The 13,244-nt window shown below is 43.5% G+C and overlaps 1 protein-coding gene across 8 annotated transcripts in view; it reads right to left on the bottom strand.

Annotated features, from left to right (window-relative positions):
• The window catches only part of TACC1 (transforming acidic coiled-coil containing protein 1), a 115,530-nt gene that overhangs the window by 77,313 nt on the left and 24,973 nt on the right, over positions 1–13,244 (bottom strand). For 2 of the 8 annotated variants that reach the window (XM_025885925.2, XM_025885923.2), the window contains exon 1: positions 9,384–9,507. The exons of 2 other annotated variants lie outside the window; for them this stretch is intronic. In XM_025885925.2, coding sequence (XP_025741710.2) covers positions 9,384–9,460 — 77 coding nt within the window. In that variant the 5' untranslated portion in view covers positions 9,461–9,507. Of the gene's footprint in view, positions 1–9,383; positions 9,509–13,244 lie in introns of those variants that run through there. 4 more of the 8 variants (XM_073902488.1, XM_025885924.2, XM_073902489.1 and 1 more) reach the window with 4 other exon arrangements.

Genomic DNA, 13,244 nt, shown 5'->3' with positions numbered 1-13,244 from the left:
GTTATATGCTATATTTTTATTCTTAATCAGCATGAATTACGACATTTTCACACAATAAAAATAATTTATATAAAGAGGAAAAAGGATATCAGATAAAAACTAAGTAAATCTGGATAAAGTATAGACTTCAGTTAATTTATCAGTGACAGTTTCATGAATTGTGACAAATACTATATAATATGAGATGGTGATAATAGGGAGACTGTGTGTGGCATCTACAGGAACTCTAAGTAAGTCTGCTGAATTTTTCTGTAAATCTAAAATTGTTCTAAAATAAACAGTTAATTTAGAAAATACCTCCCCCTTGAGGCACCTGGGTGGCTCAGCTGGTTAAGCATCAGACTCTTGGTTTTGGCTCTGGTCATGATCTCAGGGTCGTGAGACCCACAGAGTTGGGCTCTGTGCTCAGCAGGGAGTCTGCTTGAGATTCTCTCTCTCTCTGCCCCGCCCCACCCCCATGCGCATTCTCTCTCTCTCTCTCTCTCAAATAAACAAATCTTTAAAAAATACCTCCTCTTCAAAACAACAAAAAAATGGTGGACAAGGGTTATTAGATCTGTATGACACAACAGCTAGGCATATAGGTCTCCAGATTCAGACTGTCTAGGTTTAAATCTCAATTTTGTCACTTATTAGCTGTGAGATCTTGGGCAAGTTGTTTAATCTCTCTGTGACCATTTCCTCATGTATAAAATAGGAATTTAAAATCGTACCTACTTTATAGGGCTATTTTGAGAATCATGTAAGTTAATGTATGTTGAGACATTAACATTTTCCTAGCACATAGCAAGTGCTCAATAGATGTTAGCTGACCTCATCATATAAAGAGCCCTCACAAATAAATATGAAAAAATTAATATTTCAGTACAAATTAGCCAACAGAAGTAAACTAAAAATTACAGTTGGCTAATAACATATGGAAAAAAGTTCACTCTAATAATTTTTTTCTTACCAAACTGGCAAAGATTCAAAATGATAGTGCCTAGCATTGGAAAGGATGCTATACTGCTGGGGGGTGGGGGAGGAGTGTAACTGGTACTAGTTTGGGGGGGATAATTTGACAATATGTAGTAATATATATATATATATAATATATATAACAAAACATTCAGAATGTTCACATTCTTTGATCCTGTAATTAAACTTCTAGGGAAGTATCCCAAGTTATTAATCAGAGATGTACAAAGAATTATACGGATATTTATTAACTGTGTTATTTACATGAGCAAGAACAGTTACCAACCTCAATGTAAAACATTTAGGAAAAAATTGAATAACTATGGTACATGTAGATAGTGTACCATCTCAGTATAATGGTACAGAGAACTGTTAAAAACATTAAGTCAAAAAATCAGAATGTACAACATAGTATAACCCCACTTTTGAAAAATATATTTCCTGGAAAAAAAGAGAAAGCAATAAAATGTACCAAGATATTAACAGTCATCGCTGGGTAATGAGATTATGAATGATTTATTTTCTTTATAGTCTGGGTTTTCTAAATTTTCAAATTTTTATATCCTTCATGATTATAAAAGGAATATATGCCTCTCATAGAAAATTTGGAAAATCAGGGGTGGGGGGCATGGGGTAACTGGGTGATGGGCATTAAGGAGGACACCTGATATGATGAGCACTGGGTGTTATACACAACTTCATTGAACATTATATCAAAAACAAATGAATTACTATACATTGGCTAATTGAATTTAAATTAAAAAAATTTTTTGGAAAATCAGAAAAATGGAAATGTTTATATATGCTACTGAATAGCTAATAAATAGAAATGAAGACAAGGTAAGGGGTTGAAAAAGGAAACTCTAGTCCCCTGGATGCGCTGCCTGGGGTAGGCAGTGAGGTGCTGGGGAGAATCATAGGGAGTTGTGGTTTACTGGACCCTCCACCATTTGGTTGAGTTACTCTGCAAGAATACTTCTCCCCAGTTTTGTCCAGGGCTGCCATGGTGTTTTGGCCAACCCCTCAGCTGAAAACTTCCACCTATGGTTCCTAAAATTAAGTCCAAACTCCCACATAGCCACAAAGACCTCATCACTCAGCCTTTATCCAGTTCTCCAGACTCACTGCTTCCCAATCCCCCCCAGTCTATTCCATATCCACCTTACCCCCAAATCCTCACCATTCCCCATAAATGGCAAGCCCCTGACACCACAGGGACATGCCTCATACAGGCTTTCCTTTCACCTGGACTGCTCCTTCCTGACCCCCTCATCTGGCAACTCACTCCTCCTTCAAGACTCCTTCCAGACTCAGTTTCTTCTTGGGGAACAGGTGGGCTCTCTGATGCTCATCTCTCAGGACCTATAAATGTCACAGTGATTCCACTTTTCTGCCTGCCTCTTGGGGGCTCCTGTCCACATCTAGGTTCTCTTTGGATACTTGGTGCCTAAGTGTCTGGCTCAGGGCAGGTTCTCAGCAGATATCTTGGGGTGAAAAGTCTGGTTGCTGGTGCGGAAGCAGGGAGGGTAGAGAAGGAGCATTTTGGGAGCATACTGCCACTTGAAGGCAGTCTAGCATTCTCTCATGCAAGGCTGGCTGACTGTCACCAGCCAAGAAGAAAAAGCCACAGAGACAGAGAGACAGAGAGAGATTAACACACACAGACACACACACACACACACAAACACACACATACACCCCACTTCAAGAAACCCCAAACAGCCAAAACAGTCTTGAAAAAAAAAATCTGAAGGACTCATACTTCCTGATTTCAAACTTATTACAAAGTTACAGTAATCTAAACAGTGTGGCACTACCATAAGGATAGACATATAGACAACTCAAACACAATAGAGAGCCCAGAAGTAAAACCTCACATATATGGTCAATTGATTTTAACAAGGGCACCAAAACCATTCAGTGTGGAAAGGATAATCTTTTCACCAAATGGTGCCAGAAAAACTGGACCCACATGCCAAAGAATGAAGGAGGCCTTACCTTACACCAGATGCAAAACTTACTCTCAAAATGGATACAAGACCTAAACTTAAGAGCTAAAACTATAAAACTCCTAGAATAAGACATAGGGCAAAATCTTCATGAGTTGGGTCTTGCAATAATTTCTTGGATATGACACCTAAAGCACAGGCAACACAATAAAGAGTAGATAAATTGGACTTCATCAAAATTAAGAACCTTTGTGCGTCAAAAGATACTATCAACAGAGTGAAAAGGCAACCCACAGAATGGGAGAAAATATTTGAAACCACAAATCTGATAAGGGATTAATATCCAGGATATCTAAAGAACACCTATAACTCAACAACAAAACAAACAACCTAATCCAAAACTGGGCAAAGGACTTGAATAGACATTCCTCCAAAGGAGACATACAAATGGTGGATAAGCACATGAAAGGACCATCAACATCACTGATCACTAGGAAAGTGCAAATCAAAAACAAGATGAGATGCCACTTCACACCCATTAGGCTAGATATTAGTTAAAAAGGAAACAAAAAAAATGTGTTGGAAGGATATGGAGAAACTGGAACCCTCATGCATTGCTGGTGGGAATGTAAAATGATGAAGTCCTGGAAAACCATTTGATGGTTCCTCAAAAAGTTAAACACAGAGTTACCATATGACCCAGCAATTCTGCTCCTGGGCAATTACCCCAAAGAACTGAAAGTAGAGACTCAAACAGATACTTGCACACCAACCTGCAGAGCAGAATTATTCACAATGGCCAAAAGGTGTAGGCAACCCAAGTGCCCATCAACAGACGAATGGATAAAAATAGAATGGGGTGTATGCACACACTGGAATAATACCCAGCCATAAAAAGGAATGAATTCCGATACATGCTACAACAGCGATGAACCTTGAGGACATGATGCTGAGTTAAGTAAGCCAGACACCAAAGAACAAATATTGTATGTTTCCAGTTACAGGAGAGACCCAGAATAGGCAGATAGAGACAGAAAGCAGAATAAAGGTTACTAGTGGCTAAGGGAGGGGAAGATGAGGAGTTATAGCTTAATGGGTACAGAGTTTCTGTTTGGGATGCCAAAAAAAGTCCTGGAAATGGATATTTGTGATGGTCATACAACATCATGAATGTACTTACTGACACTTCAAGTGTACGCTTAAAAATGATTTAAATGGTGAATTTTATGTTACGTGTATTTCACCACAAGAAAAAAAGAAAAAACATCCCACGAGAGTCTGCCTGAGCTTCCTCAGAAGATGGGCCTCCACGTTCTGTGGCCATTTGGATGCAACCAGTTCATCTCCTGACCTTGGGTTAACAAATTCATGCACCCGGCAGCCCACTCTGCCTACAAACCAACTCAGACATTAGATAATCTACTTTAGTAGCTCAGGACACCAGCAGCCATGCTCTGCCTTTTTTCCTTTTCTCTTCTTGATTTTTTAAAGATTTATTTATTTTATTTTAGAGAGACAGAGAGAGCGCACACTAGAGAGGGCATGGGCGCAGGAAGAGGGGCAGAGGGAGAGAATCTTCAAGCAAACTCCCAGCTGAGCTCAGAGCCGAACTTGGGGCTGGATCCCCAAGATCATGAGCTGAGCCGAAATCAAGAGTTGGACGTTTAACCAACTGAGCCACCCAGGTGCCCCTTCTCTTCTTATACTGAAACATGTACCAGCTGGGAGAAGCTGTGGGGTGGAAGTGGGGGTGAGGCATAGTTGGTCACTGAATCGAAAAGAGGGAAGAAATTATGGAACAAAACTATACCTGAACCTTCTTAGAGTTTCAATCCTTGATAGAGCAACTACTTTACCTTTTAATGATTTTCAGAGAGGGATTTTTCTTCCCTTTTAACTCTTTTACTATCTGAACTATCCTCATGGTCTAGAAGTTGTGACAGCTAAACTCAACATATATACACAAATAATCCCCCTGTCTTGCAATTCAAACCATTTTCTTTTGTTCTGGCTTCACCGGCGACGGAGCCATTTAAACACGGGCATTTAAAAAATTTCTATAGCAACTGGGAACTTAAGTGTTTTTTTGTATTTATTTATTTATTTATTTGACAGCGAGCGAGTGAGAGAGAGAGAGAGAGCACAAGCAGGGGGAGTGGCAGGCAGAGGCAGAGGGAGAAGCAGGCTCCTCGCTGAGCAGGGAGCCCGATGCGGGGCTCAATCCCAGGACCCTGGGAACATGACCTGAGCCGAAGGCAGTTACTTAACCAACTGAGCCACCCAGGCACCCCGGGAACTTAAGTGTTTTTAATGACAATAAAAATTGCAATGGGTTTCAGAAATACTATTCCCCAAATTTACTTATTTTGAGTCATGTTTCCCTGTGTCTAAAACCTCAAAGTCAGTGCTTCCTTTTCAGGTCAGGGACATCTGTCCCACAGTGGCTTGCTCATCTAGAGGCACTTGAGTTTAATTGTTGCTGATTTTGCGGTTCACTAGAATCTTGTAGAACCTGCATCTAATTCACATGATAAGAAAAGTGCATGGCAAAACCACTCCGGACCTCAGAAACTCTGACATTGCTACTGTCCTATTCCATTATGATATATTCCAAATGCAAACAAAGATTGGTCTAGAAATTTAATAAGAATTGACAGCAGGTGCATATCTTTCATTCCAGGCAGACAAGCTCAACAAGCTGTAGATGAATTTAGTTACACACCATATTCCCTAATGAATAATAGGCTCTGTTTATGTCATTCTTCAAATCTCCCCACAAATTATTTTTTGCTCTTAGAAAACCCACCCTGGCCACACTGCCAAAACTAACCACCTAAGGAATCAGTGATTTCAAACATCTCACCAAACTGCCATATTCCCAAACACACGTCAGTCCTCTGGATAGTGCATCTTTCTGGAAAATGTAAATTAACTGAGGAAAAAAAATTAACTCAAAGAAGTTATTGCCTTGCTTCTTCTCTAAGAGGCCTTGCTGAATTAGGACACAAGTCAACCTTCCCCTCAGAAAAGACCCTGCCTTCTTCAAAAATATATATCCCTCAGGGCGCCTGGGTGGCTCAGTCAGTTAAGCGTCTGCCTTCGGCTCAGGTCATGATCCCAGCGTCCTGGGATCGAGCCCCACATCGGGCTGGCTCCCTGCTCTGCGGGAAGCCTGCTTCTCCCTCTCCCACTACCTCTGCTTGTGTTCCCTCTCTCGCTGTGTCTCTCTCTGTCAAATAAATAAAATATTAAAAAATATATATATATATCCCAAAGAGCCCAGCATAGCATCTGGTTTATAGGTACATTTACATATAAACGTTATAATAACTCAGGTATTCAGCTGTCAGCAAGTACCAGGCCCTGCACTAATATACACCACTTCAAAAAGTAGTTATGACTACTGTTATTTTAGTTATTTAATTATTTATTTTTTAAAGATTTGTTTGAGAGCCCATGCATGCACACAAGCAGGGCCGGTGTTATAGGGGGAGGTGTTGCAGAGGGAGAGAATCTCAAGCCGACTCTGCGCTTGATCTCACAACCCTGAGATCATCACCTGAGCCAAAATCAAGAGTGGCTGCTCAACCAACTGAGTCATCCAGGTACCCCACGATTATTGCCATTTTAAAGATGTAGAAATTCTGCCCAACCGAAGAATTAAGTGATTATTTTCCGAGGCTTCCTGAACTAAGCCAGTAAGCTATCTAGCTGGAATGCCAACCCAGGTCTGCCTCACTTTGCAGCTTCTGTTCCTAAACACCATATCGTACAGCCTCCCTAAAGAAATGAAGTGAAATTTCCCCTACTTCTTACCAAAGCCAGCAATTTTGTTTCCTTGGGTTTGGGGAAGGTAGACAGCTATAATTTTTAATAATAGCATTATCTTAAAATCAGACATTTCTTCACCCAGACTGTGCACAGGAACTGGGTAAAAAAAAAAAAAATCAGACATTTCTTTTCATGTACTTCCATACCTCTTTATATTTCACAACAGAGCTCTGCTATGAGAGATTTATCTGGTTATAATTTTAGTACTTGATTAAATTATTCTGAAATATAAATTGTGACCATCCTGAAACATAATTTCTCCCTCAAAAGACAAATGTCCGTAGTAATGCTTTCCTTGTGAGATTTTCATGTATTTATTTTTTTAAGGAACAATAGATTTTGAAAACGCAACTGAAAAGGCTTGAGTAGGAGAACTTCCTTGAGGTCAGCGTTATCCACGACAGCCATATGTCCGGCAGGAAATCTGCAGTCGGGTGACATTAACAATGAATTCCCCACTTTCTCAGACCCTGGAGAGACTTGTGGCTTCTACATCTAAGTAAGGCAGGGCTTGGATAAAGGGCATACTTTTAGCTTTTCATATTACAGGCACGGAATCTCATATTTCTAGTTCTTGACCTGGCGCACGCTAAGTGGTTTGTAGGGTTGACTCCGTAAGCAGAGTCTGCACACTCTTGAGACCAAATAATCCTATCACTGCCTACAGGAGTTTATGTGCTCCTTAATGTATTCAGTTGCGTAGGGAAGGGCGTCTCTGGGCTGTATTCCCAGGTGAAGATCAAAGATGGGCTTTTATTTTGATCATATTTAGGCCAGCTTTGCTAAATGTCTAAGGTCCATGTAAGAACCTCATTGAGAGAGAGATCCTCTATCTACTGCTAAGCCATTGGTTAATCTAACAATTGGGAATCAAATTCCTCACCCAACCACTGAACCTTACACGGAAAGCACTGAGTTCAGAATCCTATCAGTGAATGATTCCAATATTTACTTTCAAATTACACAGTAAACCCTGCCACATGTTCACAAAGATTAGTCAAATTTTATCCTTGGCTAAAACAATATATTGCTTAGAGATGAAACTATAACTTGTCTTTCATATATACCCCATCTTATGTCATCTTCAGAACAGCCTGTGAAGTGGACATTGTTTTCACTCCCATTTTACAAATAAGGAAACCGACACAGAGAGGTTAAGGAACAGATAAAAGATCTCCAGCTGTTAAGGAGTGGAGCCTAGAATTAAACCCAGGGCTCTGTGCTTCCAAAACTCTTAACTTCATCTCAATGTTACACTGCTGCTTGTGTTTGCTTTTTAAAAGGTTAAATTGACTTTGGCAATTTCCTCTTAGTAGGTACTAAGCATTGCTAATTCAGATTTCTCCTTTATTCAGGAAGAATTTAAAAAAGTGAGATGTATTCTGCCAGCCGAGACAAAAGTTGGCTTCCTAAGATAGCCCCCGACTCTCCTTGGGAGGTAGCTGCTGCAAGAGCTCTGGAGTCAGACAACCTGAGTCCACCACTTTCTAGCTGTGTGACCTTGGACAAGTCAATCTCTCTGTCCTTCAGTTTTCTCATCAGTAAAATGAGGGCAATGATAGAAACTACTTCGATGTTCTCGGGGATTAAATAACAGAGTATTTAAGTGTTTTGCACATTTTACATGCTGGATAATTCTCAGCCTTCCATATATGATCAATAAGCTTCCTGAACTAAGTATAGTGATCATAAACATCAGGAGGCATAACTAACATGCCTGTCATTTGGAAATTCAGAAAGCTACTTTGCCTCAAAAAGACGACCAAAAAGCCCTCCCAGGGCCCAGGCTGCTATATGTGAAGCCTAAGTGTATCTTTCTCAAATGAAATAACTTTGTCATTGGCTGAATTAAAATACAGTATGGATTCCTCAACATGACCTCACCTCCAAGATACACACACGCTCTAAAATTATTTTAAATTAAAAGCTTAACGATTGTTTGGGTTCTCAAGTAGTTACCAACGCATCCTCTCTGGCGAGAAGCATGGCCACTTTTCAAACCGTACGGCTAACTTGCTCTAAATCACGTTCTCTAAAAATGTTCCTTCGCAGCTTGCATTTCAGTTACTTGGTGTCCCCAACTGTTGTCGTCCCAGAACAAAAGCCTAATTGCTGCTGCTACAATACAGCCCTTTTTCTGAGATCATCATGAAACCCTCGGAGCAAACAAGAGAGGGAGTTCTTATGAGCAGTAAGCACTGCATCCAAATTCCTGCAGTCCGAAGGCCAACACGGGCCAAATTACCGGAGACTCGAGCTCCTTTCTAATATCTACACCTCCCTGCAAATAACTGTCTCGCGAATACTTCAAAGCCCTTTAGGACACGTGTGTTTTCCTGCTTGGGACGAGTTCCGGAAAACTCGGGGTCCCCTTCTCCCACCCGCGCAGCGTTAACAGGCGCAGGGCAGCGGCCCCGCCTGGGCGCGACTCTGTCGCGGTGGGGTCGTGGCCGGGCCCCTCGGGGCCCCGCGCGGCCAGGCTCGGAGCCGGACGTCCCACCAGGCCCACCCCGGAGCCCCCGGTCCCCGCGGGCGCGGGCGGGAGCCCCGGCTTCCCAGCCCCTGTGGGACAGGCGCCGTGCGCTCGCATCCCGGGCTGGCACGCAAACCCCCGAACGGCGGCCCCGGGGAGGGCTCGGGACTCACGCGCTCTCTCGGGCTGTCGGGGGCCTGTCCCCGGCCGGCTCCCGGCCCCGCGGGCTCTGAGAGTGCGAGCCTCCCATGGCTCGGAGCTCGGCGCCCCGGCTGCGCCCGCCCGTGCTCCGCGGCGCGCCGGCTCTACCCGGACCCTGGGCGGGGAGGAGGCGGCGGGGCGGGGGAGGAAGGGAGGGGCGGAGGGGCGGGCGGGTGGTGGGGAGCCCTGCCTCAGGGTCTCGGCCGCCGGGAAAGCCGGCTAAAGGGCGTTGCTCGAGACGCCGCCAACTTCGCCGCCAATTGCAGAGCTCGGCCTAGATGCTGAGCGCGCGGCTCCCGCCGGGGCCCCCAGATAGTGCCCGGGGCCCCGGGCCGCGGGCACCGCACTCCCAGCCGCGAAGTCCCTTGGCGGCGAACGAAAACAGGTGGAGTGGACGGGAGGCCTGGGAGTACCCCGGGGGCCCAGCGGACGGGGAGCCGTCGCCGTCTGCTCGCACGGCCCGGGGCGGTCGGCGGCGCCTGGGGAGTCCCTGCTCCAGGCTAGAAGGGGAGCAGCTCTGCAGGGAAGCACCGGTAGGGGGCGGTGTGAGTGTGTGTGGGGGGAGCAGGGGTGTGTGTGTGTGTGTGTGTGTGTGTGTGTCGGGAGCAGGGGTGTGTGTGTGTGTGTGCGCGTGTGTGTGTGTGTCGGGAGCAGGGCTGTGTGTGTGTGTGTGTGCGTGTGTGTGTGTGTGTCGGGATCCTGAGACCGAGGCTGCCTTTCCTAGCGGCCTCCCCACCTCAGCTTCTCCTGAGAGTGAGGCCAGGGCTGAGCTGTGGAGAAAAATGGATTTATCCCGGTTCTGCCCCCAGCTAGCTGGGTGACTTGGGACTAATTACTTCACCCTCGGCGAGTCTTGTTTTCTTCATCTGTAAAACGAGGGAGTATGTTCATTTTTACCTCTAATGTCCCTTCTGGTTCTGACATTCAGTTTGGAATGAATTGTCTTCCAAACTCTGTCTTAGGGAAAAATGTACCCTATCCCTCCCCTTGCACCTGTGATCCACCTAATGCTACGCCTAATAAATCCCTTTGCAGAATATTTCATGCCCTTTCTCACCCACTCCCATCTCCTACATCCCTACTCTCCAGCCATTTCTCCTCCATCCCACTGTTTTGTTTTGTTTGGTTTTAAACAAAGATTGGAATGCCCTTTTCTGCTAATACCTATTTATCCTTCCAGACCAACTCAGACCTCCCTTCTGTAACACTATCCTGCATCCCGATAGTACATCTTTTTTGTTATAGCCTGTCTCTTTCATTAGAATGTAAACTCTGCAAAGACAGGGAATTGTTTTGTTTTCCCTGTTCCCCCAATACTGCCTGGTGCATAGTAGACACTAATAATTGTCGATAAATGCATGTTATCGTTTTCCTCCCCAATGTTCCTACACCATATGTTAATTCCTCTAACATGGCACTTACCAATCTTATTTTGTAATTATTTCTTTACGTATCTATCTTTCCACTAGAATATGAGTTCTGTAATGACAAGAATACTTTCTTATCTCTATGCAAGCTTAGTGCCTGGCACAGTGCCTGTATCCTACCTTATATACAATAAGAATTTGCTGAATGAATGAATGAAAGAATGAATGAATGAATGAGCCTATGGCAAAGTACACAGAATGGTCCTCAACCTTAACTTCTTTCTTGACTGGAAGCTTTAGGCAATAAAGACGCATGTGACTACATTTTAATGTTTCCAGAAAGGGTGGGAAAACTCACAACGGAGACTTCTATTTACAATGGATCCTTTTTTATGTGGAATTTTGACTTCCTGTTTATACATTATCTTTACCCTAGCCAGAGAGTTCCTAGAGTTCAGGATGCTGCCACATTGTAGGCATATACAAGGCAGAGTATTTTGGGGATGGGAAAATAAACATTAATTGGTAAAAGTGTAGTGAGACTGGGAACTGAGATTGTGTGGGCAGGATTTCAAAAAGCTGAAGACAAGTTGACTCTTGGCAGTTGATTAAAAAAAAAAAAGCTCACATTCTTAACACATGCTGTCTGGAATACTTTGGCAATGTGATTGAAGTGCCATTGATAATGCAGACATAACCCTGTCAGAGCTGTGCTCCCTTTCAGAGGAACGCTCAGCCTCTCCTAGTGAGAAAGGTCTTTATTCCCAGTGGATCATTCCAAGGGAAAAATGGGAGGGGAAGCAACAGGAGAGGAGGGGAAGAAGGGGAAAGTTTTCTTCCTACTGGGTAGACAAGATGGGTTGTTGGGGAAAGTTTTATTATTATTAGTGGAGAAAGGCACAGGGTAACATCACTAAAATTGTTGAAAAGAAGGAAAAGTACACAGAATGGTCCTCAACCTTAACTTCTTTCTTGACTGGAAGCTTTAGGCAATAAAGACGCATGTGACTACATTTTAGTCACACACACCCCATTGTGATGCAGAGAAACCAAGACAATGAGGAGAAAAAAAGTCTGCAAAATAATGAGGAAGTTTGGCTATAGGGGGCCAAAGAGCATCTCTGCATAGATACCTGTGTTTACTGGTTTGGCTGCCTTGGCCAATACAGAGACATGGGCAGCTGGGGCTCCAGACCCAGGCAAGTGAAGACAGTGAAGGAGAAGTCTTATCTTTGGGAAGTAAACTTATGAGGGCTTTTCAGGGAAAATGCCCAGGATAGACCTGAGAGACCCAAACAACCCTCTTCCCCCCAGTGTATAATAATTGGCCCTTCACATGGAAGCAGAGCCAGGTTCTGTTTCCCCATCTCAGAGACTGGCTGCAGATCTCCAACAAAGGAATAGGCTCTGGGATATCTACAAATCCTCTGCTTAATGTCTCTTGGTTTAAAAATCCTTCTGGCTTTTTATATTTCAACTAGAACGCAGCATTTAAAAGCTCGGCATCGCTAATGAAGATACAGAATTGTTACCATGCAATCACGAGTCCTTCTCTGAGGAAAATTATTAAAGAAATGGAACCACCTCCTCTCCCTCAGTGTGGTGCTGCAGTTGTGTGCTCAAAGGCAGCTATAAGTTGTGGATGACCCTGCTGTCATCTGGCCCATTGTCTTACCCAAGTAAGGCCAGTTCTGGGGCTCAGAACTCTTCATGCAGCTGAGGAGTTGTCCTTCAAGAGGAAGGCAGGAGGATAACAGCTGGACATCACTTGTGATTGCATCTGATACGGAATAAAGGGAGAATAGAACCTTCTGACTGTTTTAGGGTGTCCTGTAGTTTCTGCCTAAAGCGACCGAAGGAGAAGAAAGGAAAGAGGAGGGAGGCAGCCCACATTTTGCCGTCCTTGGGCAGTGGGCTGCTGAACATGATGGCCAGCAGGGATCAAAGATATATGGCCTGTGATGGAGTCTTGGAGGGGTAGTATTTGATATCCAGTGTTAACGTTTCCATTTTGCATTATAATTCTGTCAGTAGGCATTTTTTAAACATTGAACAAATAGTAAAGAAAGAAAATTTAAGAAATGGAAATTGATGATTGCCCCCTATATTGCGAAAGACACTCATCAGTGTCAAACCCTACCCCTAGAATGCTCCTTAGGCTCCCTAGAAGGATGAGAGCTAGCATTTAGTAGATACTGGGGGCTTTGCTTGGTGGTTGATGAAAGTAACCACATTTCGTCCTTATAACACAAGGAAAATGATCAGAACAGTAGCTAACAGTTTTTTGAGTACTTTTTATATGCCAGATTGTTCTAAGTGCTTTGGATTTATTAATTCATTTAATGTCCATTACAGTGTTTATAGGCACTTTAGTATCCTCAATTTACAAACGAGTAAAGTGAAGCATAGAAAGGTTAAACATGCCCAAGACCACACAGCTACAAAATAGCAGAGCTAGGAATAGAA

The sequence above is a fragment of the Callorhinus ursinus genome, unplaced genomic scaffold (genome assembly GCF_003265705.2).
Source record: "Callorhinus ursinus isolate GAN/ISIS: 27379988/994484 unplaced genomic scaffold, GSC_fseal_2.0 scaffold17, whole genome shotgun sequence".
Taxonomy (NCBI): Eukaryota; Metazoa; Chordata; class Mammalia; order Carnivora; family Otariidae; genus Callorhinus; species Callorhinus ursinus.
The sequence above is the reverse complement of the archived record's forward strand: the minus strand, read 5'-3'. Positions and strand labels throughout refer to the sequence as shown.